The following is a 22,159-nucleotide window of genomic DNA, read 5'->3' as shown; positions in this document are numbered from 1 at the left end:
AAAGACAGCCTTTTCCCTAAAGGGAAACTGTGTGAGACGACATTTTACTTGAGAGAAAATATGGAATTCTCTCTCTTTTTTCTTTCTTTGAAATTTTTTTTATATAGAACAAACAACTCACCAATTCAAAGTCTTCAAGGTGGTTTTCCAAGTCATTTTTCAAAGATGGTAGGCTTTCCTGTCGGGTTGACTCAGAAGTGTGACGTATATGATACGTAGTCATTGAATTAGTGGAAGCAGATTCTGTCTGGGGTTGCCCAGGAGTCACATCCGGTGGGAAAGGGGAAGGGGGATTACTACAGAGACAAAGAAGCAAGGCTTTTTTTTCAAATACATTTTAATGTCAATATAGTAAATTAGTGCCACAAACAGCAAATGTTTAACAAATATTCATGTCTGCTTTTGATTGAGATCCTAGCTACTTTTTATCTGACTCTGGACTATGAATTTATTTCACATCTGTTATATGTTAACATTACCAATTTTTATTCTTTGTCCAGGTTCTATTTTGAAGCTCTCTTAAGCTGCATAAATTAGAAAGATAGGCTAAATAAATATACATTTGATTACTAGTTGTTAATTCAAGGCTGAACCTAATGTTATCAGAAAATTAACATGTGTGTCAACACAATGAAAAAGAGAAGAAATACCATGTTTCCCTAAAAATAAGACCTAGCCGGACCACCAGCTCTAATGCGTCTTTTGGAGCAAAAATTAATATACGACCTGGTCTTATTTTACTATAATATAAGACCAGGTGTGAAGATGTGATGTGATGTGATGTGATACCGGGTCTTATATTAATTTTTGCTCCAAAAGACGCATTAGAGCTGATGGTCCGGCTAGATCTTATTTTTGGGGAAACACGGTAAGAAAAGAATGAAAGTCTTATTTCTGGGGTTATTTTGGAGGACACAGTAGGAAAAAAAAAACTTGAACAAATATGGTTGGACCTGGATATACACAAAAACATAACCAAACAGCAAAATGTATGGATAACTAGTAGAGGTATAGATGTAGTCTTTCTCTTTTTATGCCTCTATATTTTCAACCATTTCTTCTTTCTTCGTCTTCTGTACTTTTACATCTTACCTTTTGCAAACTCTCTATCCCCTTATATTCCCCACCATTTCCCTTTATATTTCTACTCCCCACGCTCCCACTCCAACATCATCTAAACAGGTTTCTTCTCTTTCTGTTAAGTAATATGAATGATGGTGCAACATAAACAACTTTCCCAGTTTTTAGTAAATATGCTCAAGATAGCAGTGAGGCTCGGGTGAAATGGCTAGAGAGCTTACTGGTTTTCTAACTAAAACTGTCAGTCACAATACGTAGTTAGATATCCAATAGAGTCATCCTACGCCTAACCATTGTGAAGTTCACAGATAGACACATTTCAATCTCAGAGAAATGTAGGTTGCTGCTCCTGTTACTAACAACCAGTTGCTTTGAGTGCTATGTATGTATAGTATTGACAATACCTGTCCTCAAGTCCTGGTTTATTGGGTGTTTTCTGAGGATAATAAAACATGGTACAAATGGTATCTTCTTGACTCTTGGTCGCCTCATGTTGTTTCTGTGCCGGTGACACCATGTTGCTTAGAGTCTGATGCAAAGCTGAACTCCAGTTCACATTTGGTATCTTTGCTGGAACTTTCACCAAGTCTTCTTCCCCACTCCCACTGCTGTCACTATAACTGTTTCTCCTGGATTGGGATGTGCACTGTTTTTTGCTTTTGTCAGACATTTCATTTTCGTCTGAGCTGGTGCCTGGCTCCACACATGCTGGTTGAGAAGCGTCTTTACTGTTGTTTGGAAGTTCTTGTGCTGGTGAATGCAGTGGGGTCTGTAATGGACACATTTAAAGAGATCAGAGTGTGACAACTTACGCTAACTTTAGAATACGTAATTGAAAATGAACATGTTGAATAACAGCACTTTTTAATACAGTATTCAATTAATTGTTTAATAATTAAAGTACTTTTGCTCATTATAGAAAAAGAATTGTATATAAAAATAACAACTGTTAATATTGTACAACTTACACTTTAAATCAGAATTACAGTTATGCTATATATTGTACTTTGTATCCTATTTTCAAAATTTAGGTTTCTGCATTTTATGAGGTTCTTAAATATGCTTTGAAAACAACTGCGTAAAAACCGTGTAATAATCCTACAGATGGCTGTACCTTTAATTTATTTCAGAATTCTCCTTTTATTGGATACAGAGTTGTTTCTAGCTTTCTACTATTAATGGAAATCTAGGAGAACTTCTTTGTATGTAGCTTTTCACCTGAGTTTCTCATTATTTCCTTGTAATTTTCTATAGAACAGAAATGGAATTTTCTGTAATCAGCACATAGGATGTTTTGAAAGACTTTGTTAAATATTTCCAGATTGTTCTCCAGAAAGATTGTATCAATTTATGTACTCATCAAGAGAATTCCACCAGTTCCTAACTGGTGTCCTAAATCAATGTAATTTCTTAAAATGCTATTTATAATATGCCTTACAGAAATGTTATTCCTATTAATGTCTTTCTGAAACTGCCCTTTTCCCTGATATAAGGGTTAAATTTGCTGGGGCCAGACACTCCTGTCTTTCATGTTCATTTGTAATAGAACATTATTTTAAGTACACAGGACAAAGACTGTCTTTTTTCAGTTGTATTGTTATTCTATGTATGGGTTCCTACCAATTAGTATCCAATTTAAAAATAACCATAAAAATAGATTTTGGATCCTTTAGCTATTGCTTGATATAAGAAAATGAAATGGACAAATATACTGCTTACTCTGTGATTTCTACTATTAAAAGGCAAAAGAAAAAAAAACTTAAATAATTCTCATTTTTATCTAAGCTAGTTTAGAATGAGGATTATGTTCTCCAATTTGGTTCAATGAAGAAATAAAAGGTAGCCACTACTTTATGTCTTTTTATATTTAGGCTTAGAAAGCAACTTCCTAAATTCCTAGAATTCTAGAATTGGAAGGGCGAGAAGAGAAAGTGAATTAAATTACTTTATATTAGAAAGATAGAATGCACTCAGAAGTGACATACTCCTAACTGAAGAAGTAACTAGGATAAAACCCAGGAGATTAAGCAATAATGAAACCACTAAAGCTGAATTCATCGCTCAATTTATATTCTATAAAAATATAAATTACTTTTCATAGGTCTCACCAAAAGAGCAGGGTCGATTTCCGGTAGGACACCAGGTGGAGGTCTACAGAGAAGCAAAGACACTTCTGGGGATGTTCCCCTGAGAGCAGATATAACTTCCTGGGGTACCATGAATGACAAATGAATACAGTTAAACCAGCATTATGAAATCATTTTTGAAAGGCCAATCCATCTCATCATTAAAAATGATGCACTCCACGTGCCAGGGGCTCACCTGCTGAGATAGTCCTTTCAAAGAGGCTCCATTCACTTTCAAGATAACATCTCCCACTTCGATTTTTCCACTTTCTGCTGCTGGCTGTCCAGGAAAGAGCTTTTTAACCCTTACTATGCTGGTATTCATTTGGTCGGGTATAACATTATCTTCTCGAGAAAAACTGAATCCTAGACCTGAGCTATTTTTAAACAATTTTACCTCAAATGTATTCTCTGGAGAAAAAAGATAAAAAATTTTAAAGACTCTTAATATGCTATGTATACATAGGAACATACAAACAAATATACTTTCAGACACATTTTTAGCCCATTTCCATTTCCACCATATTTATAGCTTTATATGCACTTATTGAATTCTTATTCTATACTCAAATCCTATTTCATACTCTTTATCAATAAGAAAAGTTAATGAACTAAGCTCAGTGAACTAACTGCTTGAACAGAAAGGAGGGCTCTAAAATCAGGATTCTGAAAATGAAATCATGCTTAAATTCCATGTGTTTTAAGACTGTAGAATAACAGAGAAAAAGAAGAAAAAAAATTCAAAGAAGAATGAGAGAAATTCAGGTATACAGTAGGAGAGAGATAGTAACAAGAGCAAAACAAATGTTAGAGAAGGGCATGGGGAAATAAGATGACATTCTTTCTAATGTTTTGGTGTGATATGATGTAATCCAGTAAAGTGTGATGACATTATAAAATTCTCATCAAAAAAAGATATAAAAAGAACAACCAGAAGAGAACGAAAAAATGTACTTAAAGAAAGAATGATGGAATAAATAAAGAATACAGGGCAGTGAGATAAAGTGAGTACATTAATTTTACTTTCATAATCAGAAAAAATATAGGCTGGGTTACTTTTTCTCCTTAGTTTTGGAACTAAATTCAGAATTGTAACATTTTTGTAATCAATAATGATTTAAAATAAAAGACAAAACAATGACTATATACCCTCACGATCACTTATAAAGGACATTCATGCTCCTTAAAAGGACGATAAATGGAATCTCAGAATAAAGGGTACTTCTGGATTATGAAAACATTTAGTCTTAGGAAAAGCTCACTACTACATCAATCTTAATTTTCTTATTTTACTATCAATTAGTGGTATGTCCAAGGGCTGTCAAAGTTTGTAGGAAAGATATATCTGTAACTAATAAAAAAAAAAAGAAAAAAAAAAGTTTGTAGGAAAGACCAGTATCTGGGAACTATTAAGAGAATTTCTATCCAGGGTTAACTTGATAAATCTATAAAATTAAATGGAAACATAGAAAAGGTAAGATTCAAGGTTTCATATGGGTTTGAAGATATTCTCAGCAATTATTTATATTTATTTTTTTGCCTTGTAAATATCATTTTGAATTTTACAACTAATTAATGTACTAAGTGACCATAATCTATTTTACGCCTGACTTCATTACCTAGTCTTTCAGACACTAAGAGCTGCAAATATGTGTGTTTTTTTTGTTTTAAATTCACTATATGCTGTGTCAGATTATTATTTAAACTTGACAAGTTTAATTAAAGAGACTAAGGGATGAGTTGTGATTCAACATGCAAAAGTCAAATTTTGAATAAGCCGGGATAAGTTAAAGGTGAGATGACAGTCTCGTGTGGCCTGACCTTCAGTGACAAAGCTGTAGTCTTTGACCGATGTCATTTTCTTCATCAGTTTTTCTGGGCCTTGACCTTGGGCATCTGGATCCGGCAGGGTGCACTGTGGGGTCACGGGGACATGTTCTTTGGATGCTGGAGACTGCCCCTTTTCTAACAGCAGATGAACCAACTGGACAAAGTAAAAAGTACTTCATTAACTGGAAAGAATTATAAGTAGATAAAATTTCAGGACTTTGTTTAGTTGATAACATAAAACCATTTAAAGTAAATACCTGGTTTACCAAAATATAGGTAGAGAGAGAAAAAAATATTAAGGACAAAAGCAAGGGATTGAAATTTTCAAAATCAGGATTTTATTATTTTCTATAGAAAAAGATAAATGATTAAAAAGAAAAAATCTATTATAAAAATAACGTAACCATGTTATAGAAAATTTGAGCATTTGAATAAAATCACCACTGTACTGTAATATAAAGATCATTATAAAGAATTCGGTAAGCGCCCTGATTGAAAATGTAGTAGATGGAAGTGAATTTAGCCTTTGGTATGAAGAATGACTAGAAGTGAAAATCACTTAGATGTTTATGAAAAATTAAAAAAATGCAATCTCCACCATTCCTCCTATCAGATCTCTGGTTATATTTGGGCTAAATGTGATATGATATGGAAAGCCAGTTTCCTCAGCAAAAAACGTCTTTGTAACAATACTTGCTTCCCACTTTGGAGGAAACAAAAATACCAGAATGTTTATATAAATCAGGCTTGGTTTCTCGACTAACAAATTTGGAGATCTCAATGAGATTGACATTATTCATAATTATGCTCTTCTAAGGTATCTTAAAAATTTGGTATAACGATCTATTTATTACCTGTCCTGTATTTCTCAGTGTTTCCACAGCTTGCTTATGGGTAGCTCCTTCCAGACTAACTCCATTGACAGCTAGGACACGATCACCTATAAATTAGGCAGTCATTTTGAAAGAAGCAAATAATAAAATATATCATGCTCTTTAATATTTTGGGTATTGTTTTACACTAATTTTTTTGAGAAGAGACTCAGCGTCTGGGCAAAACTGTCACAGTTTCTTTAATATGAATTTAATTTCTTTCCCAATTCTATGGCTAATCCTAGGAAACATTTTAGAACAAAATACTGTATAAACTATAAAATCAATTTAAATTATAGAAAAAGATAAACTAAACTACAAATATAGAGCAACTGGAGGGAACCAATTTAGTTAGCTCTTATTAGAAACGTAGATGTCAGTGTTTTTACAAGGGCACTCTCCCTTTCTCATTCCCTGGCAATTTGTTTACAGGACATGAATTAAAACACTGTCAAAATATTTTCTGATAATAGAGAATGAACTAGAGAATAAGAAAGGAGAGTTTTTTGGAATGACATCAAGGAGCTTTGTAATGCTGAAGTCTTAATTCTGTATGTTCTTATGTTATAAATAATTTGAACGTCTACATCAACTTTTCAATTTCTTATTTATTTGTTAAAGTGATAATCCTATATATAATTCCCATATACACACAAATACTCTACCTTTGTGAATTCTACCATCGAACTCTGCTGCTCCCTTGGGAATAACAGCTTTCACGTATATACCACCATGTCTGACACTCGTATTCACACCTCCCTAAGTGGAAAAAGACAAATGAAATAACATTTTGTTATATGAAAAATTTCACACTCCTTTTTTCAAAGCTAAGACCTAGAAAGCATCAGCCAAAGCAGCCACATAACGTCAGCACATGCAATTACTTCAATATGCAATATTCCTAGCTAAGTTTTCCAAATATTAAAGCAGTTACTTTTAGGACAAACTCTATTCAAAAAGTAACAACATGCCAGATCCTGACAATATGAAGAATTGCTCTTCCTTTGTAAATCCACACCATGCATTATGAGCAAGCAGAAAGGAAAATCCATCTACGTAAAATTAGTGTGAGAACATAACTGTCAGAAAAAACAACATGTGAAATAATATACTTCAGATCATATTTGCTAAGCTGAAAGCTAATCTCATGAGTCAAATAAAATTATTTTTTCATTTTGAAAAGTTTTGGGAGATAAGTTTAGTTATAGTGTAGAGGAGATATAATGAGTAGATTCTCCATCTCTTGTGGATATACAGCTCTTATTTCTCTTCACAATAGGAACATAATAAAATTCTAAAGAAGTTAAAGGCAAAAGAAAAGGGGTTATAATATTTTTCAAAGTGGTAGAAAATTAGATATTCTTTTTGATATCTGTATATTAATAGTGCTATTTCTACCATGTTTCTAAATGGCTTTTCATACAATACCCTTCATATATCATAAATGATAATGTTATAATTTAGGGTATAGTGTATTCATTAATAGAATCCTAAAGTAATTTTATCAAGTAGCCTATGTTCATATTTTAATTACCTTAAAAGTACACATATTCCTTAGGAATCTGTAATTTTAAGATACTAATCATGCTTATAAGTTATATTACAGAGAGAAAGAGCGTAAAAACATACATTAGACTTTAATTTTTGATGTAGTTTAAAATGCATTGTCCCACATTCATGCAGAAGCTATCAAATGTATACAGAGCACACTTATTAATTTTGTATTTTCTAAGTCTTGCACTAGATTAAACAAGTATGAAAACTATGGGGGGAAATGTAGCATTTGTCTAACTTATTTTAAAACCACAGGAAAAGTGACTAGTACACTCAAGTTTTTAAAAAAGTTTTAAGGTATTACTCAATTTTTAATTTTGGAAGTATTTGACAAGTTTCCTTTTTGAAGAAAAATAATTTAATTAACAAATTGGCATACAATAGGCTGCTGGAAATGGAGAAGAGAAAACAGTTGAAAACCTTGTCAAACAGTACCGTGACACTTATCCCCAAGCTGTTATCATTTTTAGCCAGTTCAACCTCAAAGATATCTCCAGGTTTAGGAGGTGATGAAGGAAAGGTTTTACAATTCATTTTGTTGGATGTATTCACTGAGGAAGATTCCTTAACAAAGAAAAACAGACAAAAGGATTTCTTGTTAGACTCAAAATGAATTGCTACTGGGAGATTGCATATGTGTTTTGGAAAAATTAAGAAGCAAGATATTAAGGGATAGAGTGGATTCAAAGATCATGAGGGCTGGAAAAGATCTTAGAGATCATCTAATCCAATGCCTTCATATTTCATGGTTGAGGAAATTGAGGTCCAGAGATTAAAGGGCTTGCTTCAGATCAAACAGCTAGCTGTGGCAGAGAGAAGCCCAGAACCCAGTTCAAACCTGGCTTTTACATAATCCTTTGCAATGCTTTTTATACTCCCAAATTTAGAAATTATTTCCATTTCCTTTAAAAATCAATATATTAAGTGTGATTAAAAAATATGGTGTTTAAATTAAAAAAAATATTTTGTTACAGTAAAAGAAACATTGCCATTAATTCCCCTCAAAATACTCCCCCTCGCTTGGAACACATTTATCTCATCATTCTTTCCACTTTCTGAAGTATTTCTTGAAGTCCTCTTTCGTGAGTGTCTTTAGGTGTCCTGTCGTGGCTGCCTTGATGTCCTGAATCATACTGACTTTGAGGAAGAGCCAGAAGTCGCACGGTGCCAGATCCGGTAAATAAGGTAGATGAGGACACACTGCAATATTTTTATTTTACAGGAATTACTGTACCAGAAGCAATGTGTGACACAGAGCCTTTCCATTGTGATCACAAAATACAGTCAATGCTGCTGCCAAGTGCCATCCAATGGAAAGGCAGGGATCTTCAATATAGGAAGTGGCGCGATGAAACTTAGTGTGTGACAAGTTTCAACTTGTTCGATGCAGTCAATGGGGTGTGAGCTACGGTTGAGACAAGGTATTTGAAGTGTGCTGTAAATCATCTTACATTATAACAACGTTCCGTGTCATACATTACTTCCAGTATGACAATTTCTGTCAAAAACATTACGGTGTGTCCTCATCCATCTTATTCACCTCTGGCACCGTGAGACTTCTGGCTCTTCCCCAAAGTCAAAAAGATTCAAGACATCGAGGCAGCCATGACAGCACAACTGAAGACACTCACGAAAGAGGACTTCCAGAACTGCTTCAGAAAGTAGCAAGAACGATGGAATAAGTGTGTTCGAAGCGAGAAGGAGTATTTTGAAGGCGAATAATGGTGTAATAAATTTTACACTTTTAGTGTAATAAATTTTTTTATTTAAACATTCACTGTACTGTTTGATCACACCTCAAATATCAAGCTGTAGCTTTTAACTTAGAACTTTCTAAGATGAGTTGGCTTCATGCTTACTTTACTTATGTTTACAAATCCAATATAAACATAGGCACAACAGCTGATCCCCATTTATAAGGGCATAACCCTCTCATGAGGAATGTTGGTTTTTCAGTGAATGAAGGGCTTAAGGTTCTTTTCTGAATCTACTTTGAATGTGAATTTAAATTTGTATCATTTCCAAGAAATGAGCAGTTCTCTGTGTTGTTGTTCTTATTGTTATCATACATTCAGAACCTCAGAAGAATTTAGGTTATCAATAATAAAATCAAATGCCCATTACAAGAGCTATTTAGGAACAATTTTTTTTCAGATAATAAATTCTCTTATAAACATTAAGTATGCAAGAGATGAACAACTTGTAGAAAAAAAAAGTATTATTCATTCTGTTGTATTATCAGGTAGCACGTTCCCAGAATAGCTGTTCTAGAGTTAGTATTGAAAGCTGGTAATTTCTCTGAAAGTTAGCATTAAATGCAGTAGCAGTTAGTAGCGTAATACATAAATTATTCCTCCTTTCCAGAATGATGTAAGCCGTTTATGGCAGGTTATTCTGCTCTGTAATATATTTGCTGTAGTTTGCTTTGTTAAATGAAACAACAAAGATTCAAATTAAACTATGCCTTTTTTGGCGTTTGATGATCCTGACTGCTGGAATAAGTGGCTTCATCCATGTCTGAATCTCCACGGTCAGAGTAATCTGTTGCATCAGAATTGCCTGGTTTTTTCACTTTGCTTTGATTACTGTCAGTAGAAGTCCTCTTTTTCTCAGTAGCTTTGGATATCACAGATGGGGAGGGGCTGCCATGTTGTGATTCCTGCCAGGTTCGGTCACCTACATGGCTGGCAAAGAAACCATTGACCTGGCTCTGGGACAAGCTGGCGCTCTCGGTCCTGGAATCTTGAGAACTCAGGCTTCCTTCTCGCAGGCCCCCAGACAGCCCAAAAGGGCTTTCTGAGATGTGCCTCGGGGTAGCACGTGGCCAGCGGTGCTCCTCAGAAGAATCTATAGTACCGTCTTGCATGTAGAGAGGCTTCTTCATATAATTTTTCATGCCATTGGCAATGTGCACAGGAGTAGAAGGCACTAAAAGTCAAAATCCATCAACGAAAATAACAGGTTAGTGACACACATGCCTGTGCTTACACACATGCACAATGCTCCCTGATGAGTGCTGGGAGGATCTTACATGGGATAACACATGTACAACACCTGACCTGGGACCTGGAACCATGACAAGGACGCAACAAATACAGAAGGTGATTTCTGTTTCCTCTGCTCCCTCCTTTGTTCATTCTTGAGGCAACTTCTATTGAAATGCATACCCCCTTCACCTTAACTCCCCATTTCCATTCTCTAAGAACTATTTCAAGTGAGTTTCCTCTGTGAAGACTTTCTTGATTCCCTAACTAGATAGAGATAATTTGGGTCTCCAAAAATCCTTGATTTTTATTTAATGGTTATTTACATATTTGTTTTATACTGTCCTATTAGATTGCATTTTTTGGACTCCAAGTAATTATGAAGAAATGTAACTCCAGGAAGCATTTGAGATCTTGCTCTCTGGCACATGTCATCACTTTGTCTCAAACAATCTCTTATAAAAATTCAAAAAAAGGAAAAAAGAAAAAAAGAAAGGTAATTCTAAATTTTTTTTATATAGCTCTTATCAAAAGCTACTTAAGGAAGTTTTCTTAAGACACAAACCACAGAAGACACATGCAAAAGAATTACAAAGGCAAATTTATAAGAAATTAAAAGTTTTATGTAGCAAGAAAAGTCAAGGAGAACTTAAAAGAGTATTGAGCAACTGGAGAGAAAATACTTGGAACAATAACAAAAAATAATCAAAGAGTAAAAATCTCTAATATACAAAGAGTTTCTAAAAGTCAATAAGAAAGAGTTTAAAATGCCTATGGAACAAGGGCATGATAATATAGACTGGAAATTCAGAGTAAAATCATTGAAACTAATAAATACAATGGCATGTAAACAAGTGTATTTATTGGAGCAATTTTTGTAATAGAATTATAGCTAAACTGGATGCACAACAAAAGAAATAATTAAATTTTGATATACATAAACATAAAATATAATGCCACATTAAATGGGTATATATTCATGGACGTCCAGAATATATTGAGTAAGCAAGTTACAGATTGATATTCAGAGTGTAAATTATAATTGTAGTTTTAGTGAAAAACAGTGTATGTATATACACACGCATTATTTTTTTTTAAATTTATCTATAAGATACACAAGGCTACATACATACCAAATAGTTTCCCTAGGAAACTGGGTAAGGGGACTTTTAGTTTTTACTTCATAGGTTTCTGTATAAATTAGATTCATTTAAATAAACTAGTACACATTCTATAACTTCAAACAAATTAGTGAACAAAAAGCCTTTCTCTCTGGCAGTTGATAATTGAGGACAGCCCGAGATACACACTGATAATGTTCTAGGTTTTTTGAGCTTTATCTCTTTTCAAGTTACGCCACAGTATAGCTACACACCACAATTAATCTAGCTTTCTAAAAAATAATTTCATAGAACTATACCTTATCAATAATTTCACAGAACTATACCTTATGCTTTTAACTTTTATTGAGGCTGGATAGTAAAAGATAAAATAACCACATGAAAGTCTGCTGGGGAGAAAGCTTTATCGATCCCCATACCAGGTAAAGTTCTACTGTTACATGCTCGCTCAGCACCTTGAACTTCTTTCTAACACTCATCATAGTGTTCTAGTTGTTCAGTACTTGTCACCCCCACTAAAGTGTAAGTTCCATGAGACTAGGGGTTCTGTGTCTTGTACATTACAGGCCTTCAATTGAACAAATGAATCAATTTTTTCTATAAAACATCTACTGTAAACAAAATTGAGAATCACTTAGATCATTATTCAGGGAGAAAATCAGTTTCTTTGAATTCATATGCTTCTTTTGCCAAAATAATGGTGAGGAATGGAACCCAATGTTCTGGTTTTTTTTGGTCCTAGTTGCTTGAAACCCAGAAGTATGCCGCATCATTTTCAACTGCTATCGCCTTCGTTTACCTAGACAACAATTAGATCATAAGGCTCTTTTGGGCAGTGGTGGTGTTTTCTCTGTTATGTCTGTTCATAGTAAACAAGTGCTGAAAATATTATTTATATAGGTATATATTATATATACACCCAATATATATATATAGTATTTAGTGAATAAAAGAAGAAACCACAGTCATTGGTATAAAATGCAAGAAATTTTTACAATGTATGATTCACCTGTATAAAATTTAAGAAATTTTTTTCACACTTTCATGGCATGAAAGTTTGGTTTTTGTTTCTATTTTATAATTGTTTAAAGTTAAGCCTAAAATTCACTATCTAAACCATCTGTAAACTAATTCTTTTACATATTTCCCAGTATCTTTGGGATGAAAGTAATTTACAAGTACCAGCACATCAATGTTTTTGAAAAATTCTGTTAACAATGACAGCTAAAACTCACATTTAAGTGCTTAATAGATACCAGGTAATGTGCCAATCTCTTTATATGCATGATCTTATTTAATTTTCACAATTTACAAGATAAGCACTTTTATATTCACCATTTGATAGATGAGCAGAATGAGGCTTAGCAAGTTCAAGTGATTCTCTCAAGGTACACAGTATTAAGCGGCAGAGACAGAATCTAACCCCAGGCTCTGGAGCCCTGCCCACTGCAGTGCACGTGTAGTGTGGGCTTCTTTCATGAACACTGCCCTACCACTTGAACCTCATAACTAATCTGTGCAAGGCAGGCAAGGCAGACCTGAGATCCTTTCCTCTTTATAGAAAGGAAAACTGTGGCTCAAGAGGACTTAAGTCACACAGCTAATAAGTGGCCCAGGAATGGCTCAACCTCAAGTTGTCTAATCTCTTCCAGTGACTTTTCTCCCACCACACGCCAATGGCAAATGATCAGAAAAAATGATACAGTCTTGTATTTAAATTTCCGGTATGTTGTTATCCTTTTCCTTTGTATAATCTGATTTAGGACAGGACTTCATCAATAAGTATTATGTCACTGTATTAATTAGGCAATGATAAAACATTTTATTTCTGATTTGGCTTAAGAAATGATGGAAAACACCAAGTACTCAGGAGGATTTACTTACGTGACATCAATTTGGCACAACAAATCAATTTTAATGCATGTACAGTTGACCCTTGAACCACACAGGTTTGAACTGCATGGGTCCACCTATGCACAATTTTTTTTCAATAAATACCTGTACTGTTTTTGATCTGCGGTCGGGAGTCTGTGGATGTAGAGGGCCGACTGTGTGCGCGGATCTAAGCCATATTATACAGGGGATTTCAGCATTCGTGAATTTTGGTATTCACGGGGGCCCTGGAACCAATCCCCTACTGGGAGACAACTTAAGTGTTTGGGGAGTCAAAAGACATACAAGAAATTTCAACTGCGTGGGGGGGAGGGGTCAGCATCCTTAACTCCTGGATTGTTGAAGGGTCAACTGCATTACTAAAGAAGAAGGAGATAGAAAATCTTTGAAGTAATGAATGAAAGAGTTATACTGATGCATAAAATTTAAACAATCAAAACTATACATTTAAAATTTCCAGAAAGCAAATAAGGAGCTGAAATCTAATTTATTGGGCCAAGGTATTAAATTTCCTGTGAAAAGTGAAACAGAACACACAGCTAAGAGACATTTACAACATTACCTTTGGATATCTTTTCTTTTGGCTGAGAGATAACCAGTGTCACATCTTCAGGTGCATTTTGCAGAATTTCAATTGCAGCATGGTGGCTGACCCCCTCTAGGCTCACGCTATTTACAGATATCAAACGGTCTCCTGTAAAAATAGACAATCCACTATTTTCAATGACAAAGAGAAATCCATGCTAAACCTTAGAAATGTCATGCTCCCCTCATTATTTTTGTTTTGCCCAAGTTCCACTTTTGACATCTCTGCAAATTCCTGCCTATCAATACATAAGGACTTAGGAAATTACCCAAAATGTAAAGTACCTGGCTTTAAGCATCCATCCAAGTCAGCTGGTCCTCCAGGGGTAACTGAACTAATAAATACACCTAGATCCAGTCTTCCCATCTTCTCTCCACCAATAATTTGAAATCCTGTGAAACAGCATATTTTAAAAAGATCTTCATGATACTGGTACTTTCTTTTTATTTCATTTTATTTTTTTTTGATACTGGTACTTTCAATGACTAATGATTAGCCTGTTTAACACACAGAAGTGTAGAGACTATTATAGCAAATATGTCTAATACGTAACACACATGAGATGGGACTGTTAAATTTGGTGGAAGTACTGCTTGTAAGTGCTTGGTAAAGCACTTCACCTTTGACATTTCCTGGTTGGGCGGAAATGTGTAGGGGTTGTGGGTGGGCAGCCAGTATCCTGATCAGAAGCAGGTGGGTGCCTCAATGCCAATGCTATGCCATAGACTTTAAGAATCTCACAGTGACTTACCTAAGCCACACTTTGCATCTTTTTTCAGGTTCACCAAGGTGATCTCCCTTTCTGGTGAAGTTACTATGCTCCATCTTTTGTGTAGCACATCTATTGAAAATGTATAGTTTTAAGATAAAGTAAATATAACATGCTCATGCTTAATACTGTCTGCTTAACGCACCTTATTAATAGATTTCTTGTCACTATAAAATTACATTTTAAATAATATACCATCATTTTGTGTTTGATAGTGATTTATAGTTCACAAAATGACTGTATGTTACCACATTTATTCCTTATTAATGATTTCCTGTGAAATAAGTATATTTCAGTTAGAAATGAAATATTAAGAGGTTTAGAAATGAAATATTAAGAGGTTTAATAATTTGAGAAGGTTTACACAGCTAGTACTGGCAAGAGCCAAATCTTAAATTTAGATTTTCTGACTCCATATCTTTCTGTTGCCTCACAGTTGACTTCCTGAATTTGACAATGCTCAATGTGTTAAGAGTTTCCTACTAATAAGTGGTTGACATTTTTATTTATCATGAGTAAAATATTCATGGTAAGTTCTGGAGTTAAACAGCAATAAGAAAAAATGATTTATTTTTTAAAATGTCACTAATAATGACTTGGCTAGCATATTTACATTCTCAGAGGACTTCCACTTATTTCTTATTTTATTTGTGGAACAATCTCATAAGGTAGGTAAAGAGATTTTTAATCATTGTTTCATAAATTAGAAATCACAGTTCATGACTTATTCAACATTACAGCTAGTATCACTGTCCAGCAAAATGTCCTAAGTCAGTACTTGGTTATGCTGGTTAAATACTACAATTAATTTTTTCTTATTTCCACTTGGGTTTTTTTTTTTTTTTTTTTTTTAATTGGCTAATCATTCCAAGTGTCTCCTAAATTAAACCAATAAATATGTCACTTAATTGTCATTTTAATAACATTACTTCATTTCCTTAGCAATCTGATCATTTGAAAAACACACACTCTCTTGTTATGACTGAAATGCACCGCTTCTTCCCACCCACCCCTCAATTTATATGTTGAAGCCCCAACTCCCGGCACCTTAGAATTTGACCATAGTTGGACATAGGTTTTGAAAGAGATAATTAAGTTACAATAAAGTCTTTAGGGCAGGCCCTCATCCAGTATGACTGTTGTCTTTTGTAAGAGAGATTTGGATACAGACCGTGTGATGACAGAGGGAAGACTGCCACGTACAAGCCATGGAGAGAGGCCTCAGAAGAAATCAATGTCGCTAACAACTTGATCTCAGACTACTAACCTCCAGAGCTGTGAGACAATAAATTGCTGTTGTTTACACCACCTAACCTGTGGGACCTTGTAGTGGCAGCCCTAGCAAATCAATACACTTCTTAACGTCAGTTACAATTTAATAGTTCAAACTGGTCTGTCTGTGAGGGGGTGGTAGTGGTGGTGAGTGAGTTCCACAAATTCAGATACTTTTGTAAACTATATCTTCAAATTCATCTCTACATAGCTCTTAAGCACGTTGAAGCTTTTTGAAAATTAGGGGTTATTTGCCAACAGATGACTACCCACGGATTTAAGATTGTATTAATTTGTTGTAAAACAAGTAGTAACTTTGTTGTACATGTATTAATGCTTAAATGATGTATATGTGAAATAAGCTCCTTTATTTTCAGAAAATGAAAATAATCATTTGCTCTCTGGAGTGAATTCATCTTGTCCCTTAAATACCAAGTATTACTGCAAGTTTGCTAGTTCCCTGTAGGATGCATGTCCCTATTTTGTTGTCTCTTTTTGATCAAAACTCAGTTATAAACTTAGTTATAATTAACGAGAGTAACAGTAATTCAGTATTCCTAATTATTGAGATGCCCCCAAAATCACTGGACAGTGGCGTGAAGAGCCTTATACATTAGGTATATATGTATAAGCATAAACTCCATGAATTAGTTAATGCCTCGCTTACTTAGTATTATCATCTAAGCATCCAAGATGGTTTTATCCTGAAGTAGATAATTAACTCTAATTTTCAGCTAGGACCAAATATAAAATACAACAAAATAAAATCCATAAAATAAAATAAAACAAATAAGGGAGTGAGGTCACATAGGTATTAAATATAAACTTTTGTCACAATCGTGAAGACAATGTCCATTTGCTTTATACACAGTGTTTTTGCCTGATACTCTTAACATTCTCAAGGATTATCTGCTAGAAGTCAAAGGTATTGATTCAAAGAATAAAACTACCATTTTCTTTATTTTCATTTCCAACATACACACTAACAAGATTGGTTATTTATGTTACTTATTTGGCTAATAAATGTCTATTAAGATATATCCTACGTAAACACTATTGGAATGCGCGCACACACACACACTATGCAATATTTTTGCGTATTTACTTTCCTAACTGGAAGCAACAGATTAAGCTCTCTATATTCAAGGATTCACCAGTGAGATTTGAGCATTCACTCAATTATTCTTTCATCCTTCAAATATTTACTGAACAATTTTCCTGTCCATGTCCCTCACCAGGCAATTAGGGAAAATAAAACGAGATAATGTATATGAAAGCTGCTAGCATGGTAAATGTGAGCTGAATCAGACCAGGCTAGATGAGCAAAGATCTAGCTGGCCTTTCAGTGAAATAGCTGCATTGCAAAGGCATGAGTCAGACCTATCAGAGAGGAGAAGCTTCTTCCTCACAGAAATAAAGAAGACTTCCAGGAAATGGGGTAGGATTATAATAAGTGGGTTATGGAAATGGTTATACAGCAACAAGTAAGGCATTAGCAAAAGCTGAGATGGAAAGAAGGCAGAAAGGGTTCTGGGGAAATGTCATAGATTAGTTTAGCTAGAGAACAAGATTTGAGTAGGGTGGAGTTGAATATTCTTTTCGAAGGGGAAGCTTTGCTAACCCACTCTTTTTAATAGTGATGCCTCCCCAAAGCTCCCTGCCCACACCAAATGAGTTATTAATGTGAGGACAGAAGGAAGGATGGACGTTGATATGCAACTACATGTTGTTACTAGCTAGTACTCTGCATACACCAAGTTTCTATTTATCTTTGTATTCTATTCACATAGATGTTCAAATATTTTTCCATTGGTTTAAAAAAAGTGGGGGAGGTTGAGTATCTGAGGGTATATAATACATGATAACCCAAGTAAACTTGAAAGATGTTTACAGAATTTAATGAGGATCAAATAGAATATGAATCTCTGAAAGTCAGGCTGCTAGATATTTCAAGGACCAAGATATTTCTGAGTTATATTTTAATTATATGGAAACAGCATTAGTATTCAAGGAGTACATGTCTTTAAATCCTAAAAAGAATTTTCTTTTCCCCTTAATGTACTCTATGACCCGGCAAATTCTGCAAACATTTTAAAGTGCAAAAGAACCTCAACTTGAAATTCCTACTTCACTGAGTGATACATAGAAGTATCACGTCAGTAACTATTAGTGTCATTTCCAATCATTTCTACCTGGGAAATATCTTAAGAATAATTGATAAGTGTATAATTTAGAAATTAAATGTATAGCCTCTCTGCATTACTGTTGTGCCAATGCTGCCTTTCTCGTGTCTCATAAGGTACATGTGGATATACATAGCTCCCAACTAGAATAACAGAAGATACTAATGATAGATGTATCTATGAGTAAACTAACTGAATTTCCCACTGAGAGCATATTTCTGGTAAAGCCAAACCACATAATCGATCTAAGTATGAACAATTTTTTTTGACAAGAAAAACTAATTTCTTTGCTACAGATATAGACACTTGTTAACTATAGGGCAGCTCGATGCCACTGATGGTAAGAAAAACTGGACAATAGATAAAGGAGGCACTGGATAAATCCATCACTCACTCTAGGGAAAAAGACCCATTTCAAACCCTGGGGATGGTGGGTCAGTATAAAACTGAAGAGAAATATTTTTCATTGTTACACTACCTAATATATTAACAGCTGTGGTGGTAGGAAAAGGGGATCATAACGGAAACCTTGGTGTTTTCTGTGCCAGCACTAATTGACTGAGTGAATTGGGTCCACATAACATCTCAGGGACTCACTTAACTCATCCATAGAATGAAAAGGCTTGGTTTGTATACACTTTTAAGTTCCTTTCAGTCCTCGATTTAGTTGACTCTTTTGCTTCTGGTTAATTCTCATATTTGAGTCCTATGGGCTTTTAAATTATAATTTTCAACTTTGTATATATTGTAATTAAACCTTATGTGAAAAAAGAACTAGCATTTAAAATTATGTTGGTCATTGACATGAATAAAAGTATGTTATAAAATCTCACTTCTGTTTGTGCAACATTTTATTACTTGGAATTAAGACTGCTCATAAAGACAATGATCAGTTTTAATATTGGGAAGAAAAGCTTGTTTTACTGTCGGTACCAAGTTACTTTGAACCAGAATAACTTATTACATGACCTTTTGTTTGTTTTTTGCATTTTGTTTTTGTTAAGAGTGTTTGACCCTATTTTTGTGGTTTGGAGAGGAAGGAAGGTGACAAATCTAGCTAAAAGTTACTTTTCAATTGTATAACAATTCTGAATTATAGTAAAACAAGAAATATTGAAAAACAACTTTACATAGTTCTTATACAAGTTCTACATTTTTTTTTTTTGGTTTCACTTTCTTAGGTAGAAATAAGAAATATGTTTTTTGAAAGGTTAAGCAACCATTTTTTGAAATCACTGTGAAAAAACAGGAATCCTTTCCATATCTCTGTTTCATGAGATTAGAAGATTAATGCCTTTTCCCCCTTAACTTCTCTTTCAAGTTTCACATTCTTTAAGGGTCTCTGAAAGTCATAAAAGGTTAAGATTGAATTGCATTCATTGGTTCTTATATTAAATGACAGACATTTCAATACTAACTGACGGTCATTTCTAATTTTCTAATAATCTTGACCAGCAAGAAAGACATTAAAATTAAAATAAGAAGTCCCATATTTGACTCAGGGGCAAGTACTAAATGTTTTGATCCTTAGTTACCTTATTTGAAAAATATGTTTGACCTGCTCCACTATGTGAAAACTCTTTTCTCAACACAGCAGTAATTCAGGGCTACTTGGGCAGATTCAAAAATAATTTTGAAGAAAACATTGACTTGTCTGCAAGCCAGCTGGGGTACACGTCCCCAAGAAGGTGGATCACTCCTTCCTCTGTAGGGGGGAGGTGGGAAGATGACATTTCTAAAGGTTTAAACAGAGAAACTACCCTGCACATGCTGCTCATGTGGTGTCTAATGTAAATTCATATTCTTTTCCATCAGAGACTAGGCTAAAACACATTTCAAGTTCTCATCCTCGAATAGATTATTATGCAATGTCTTTCAAAAGTGTAGCTGGGAGAAATAGTATCTATGATTAATTAGGCATTATGATGCTAGGAGACAGCCTACAGAATGGAATGGAGTGTGGGCTCTGGAAACAGAATTCCTACATTCAAATCATGGCTCAGGCACTTGCCAGCTCCATGACCTTCTGCACAAGAAGAGGTTGATACTCAACCTCTGTATCTTCTGGTTTCTCATTTGTGAAAAGGAAATAACATTAGCATGGGATTCATAGGATTGCTGTGGAGGTTAAATGAGAGGTAAATATAAAGTGTTTAGAACAGTGCTTGGCACGCAGTAAGCACTCAATAACTGTTAGTCAATAATTATTACCATTATGGATATGTTACTGAGTTATTTTAAGCACAGTGGTATTCTAAATTCATCCACGTAAGATATTTAATCATCATAAAGCTATATACCAGGGTCTTAAGAAGTTAGGCCCAAGTATAAGTTCATTAACTTTTTGTTTGATGATATGCCCTGAGATTTTTCAGGATTGATGCCTTTTATTTAAAAATGAGATGAAAAAAATCCTACATTTACTGTGAGTATTTAAGATATTTTATGTATTTTTACTTTGACACAATTTCACTTCCAAGAAAAATTTTCCTCTCTCAAAGAACTGGTATGTGTATTTCTCATAGAGAATGAGAATTATACCAAGTAGCTCCCTGGTGTTTGACAGTTGTGACCTGCAAAAACAGATATATATGGTTCAGCCTATTCTTATGTCTTCATTTTTGCTTTGGCTCTCAGGAAAATTAGAACTAAATTTAAAGTTTCATCAAGTTTAACTATATTAACACCTTTGATTAGCATTCCTTCTCGTTAGACTTCTGATGTTGGAGGGTAAGACTTAAAACTTTTTTGGAAGAAAGTACTGTATGCATAGTAATAAAACATTCTTCTACCCATGCAAGGTGTTAGAAAGATCAAATAAGATAATGTGCATGCACGTATTTTGTAATCAGAATTCTAAAAAGTTTGAAAGTACTGTCAAGTTTCTCTACAAAGTGTTTTCCTACAACTTTGTTTCTTCCTAGACTTTTTTTAAACTACAAACCTCAACATTTTCAGTCTTCAGATTCTTCCCATAATATTTCAGATAAGACTCAAAGCTAGTCCCTATTTAGTCTCCGAGCTCCACCCTTGCACACACATGCCTCCATGCTGAGATTCTTGCAGTTCCCTGAACCTGTTATCTTCCCACGTCTCCATACCTCTGAAATTACGTTACGTCCTTGGTCTGGAATGCTTATCCACACCATTCTGCCCACAAAATCCTTTTTATTTCAAGATTCAGCTCAAGTAGCCCTTTAAAATAACTCATCCGTTAAAACTCTTTTTAATCAAAATTCTCTCTCACCTGAACTACTGGCTGAGCTTCCCAATTAGTGTCCTTACCGTTGTCATTTCTCTAGTTCATCAACACTAGCCTAAATTACAGGTCCCATCACATCACTATGATGGGGCAAAATACAATTCTCCTTTGACTCCAATGTAAGGCCTGAAATCCTTGGCATGGAATTGGAGCCTCTTCATTACTAGGTCTAAGACTATCTCATAAGGTACAAGAGAAAAGATATGATGGAAATGAGGGGAAAAATATTTTATAAACCTACCATTTTCTTTTAAGGGTACTTGGGATGAAGAATTTCCAGAACTATGCAAAGTCATTCCTGTGGTATAAATTAAATTAATTAGACAGTTTACAAAATAGTTAGATACTAGATATTGAATTTTTTCTGATAAATTCATAAAAAGCAATAAAACATTAAGGCAGCAACATTTTCTCTTATTTATACTCAGAAAAATATATCTTCCCACATGGGCTTACTATTTTTAATGTTCAAGTTAAGCATATTAACTTGTTTTGCAGAAAAAATTTAAACACAAATGTTTTGTTTCTGACAATGACATTTTGATATGCCAAATATAAAATGATGAACTGAAATGAATTTAGAAAACATTTGTTCAAATGTTAAATGAAAAGACAATATTCAATAAG

At 34.3% G+C, this 22,159-nt stretch overlaps 1 protein-coding gene across 6 annotated transcripts in view; it reads right to left on the bottom strand.

Moving 5' to 3' along the window:
• Window positions 1–22,159, bottom strand: part of PTPN13 (protein tyrosine phosphatase non-receptor type 13) — a 173,107-nt gene that overhangs the window by 31,586 nt on the left and 119,362 nt on the right. For 4 of the 6 annotated variants that reach the window (XM_081050073.1, XM_081050074.1, XM_081050077.1 and 1 more), the window contains 13 exons: window positions 21,774–21,830; window positions 14,798–14,887; window positions 14,331–14,438; window positions 14,023–14,154; window positions 9,927–10,390; window positions 7,883–8,026; window positions 6,574–6,667; window positions 5,891–5,976; window positions 5,028–5,190; window positions 3,403–3,617; window positions 3,189–3,287; window positions 1,485–1,849; window positions 122–296 (listed from right to left, as the gene is read on the bottom strand). In XM_081050073.1, the coding sequence (XP_080906199.1) occupies window positions 122–296; window positions 1,485–1,849; window positions 3,189–3,287; window positions 3,403–3,617; window positions 5,028–5,190; window positions 5,891–5,976; window positions 6,574–6,667; window positions 7,883–8,026; window positions 9,927–10,390; window positions 14,023–14,154; window positions 14,331–14,438; window positions 14,798–14,887; window positions 21,774–21,830 (2,192 nt within the window). The remainder of the gene's footprint in view (window positions 1–121; window positions 297–1,484; window positions 1,850–3,188; window positions 3,288–3,402; window positions 3,618–5,027; window positions 5,191–5,890; window positions 5,977–6,573; window positions 6,668–7,882; window positions 8,027–9,926; window positions 10,391–14,022; window positions 14,155–14,330; window positions 14,439–14,797; window positions 14,888–21,773; window positions 21,831–22,159) is intronic. The other 2 variants (XM_081050075.1, XM_081050076.1) reach the window with 2 other exon arrangements.

This window comes from Rhinolophus hipposideros (genome assembly GCF_964194185.1).
Source record: "Rhinolophus hipposideros genome assembly, chromosome: 1".
In the NCBI taxonomy this organism is placed as follows: domain Eukaryota; kingdom Metazoa; phylum Chordata; class Mammalia; order Chiroptera; family Rhinolophidae; genus Rhinolophus; species Rhinolophus hipposideros.
This window is presented reverse-complemented; position numbering and strand designations above follow the sequence as displayed.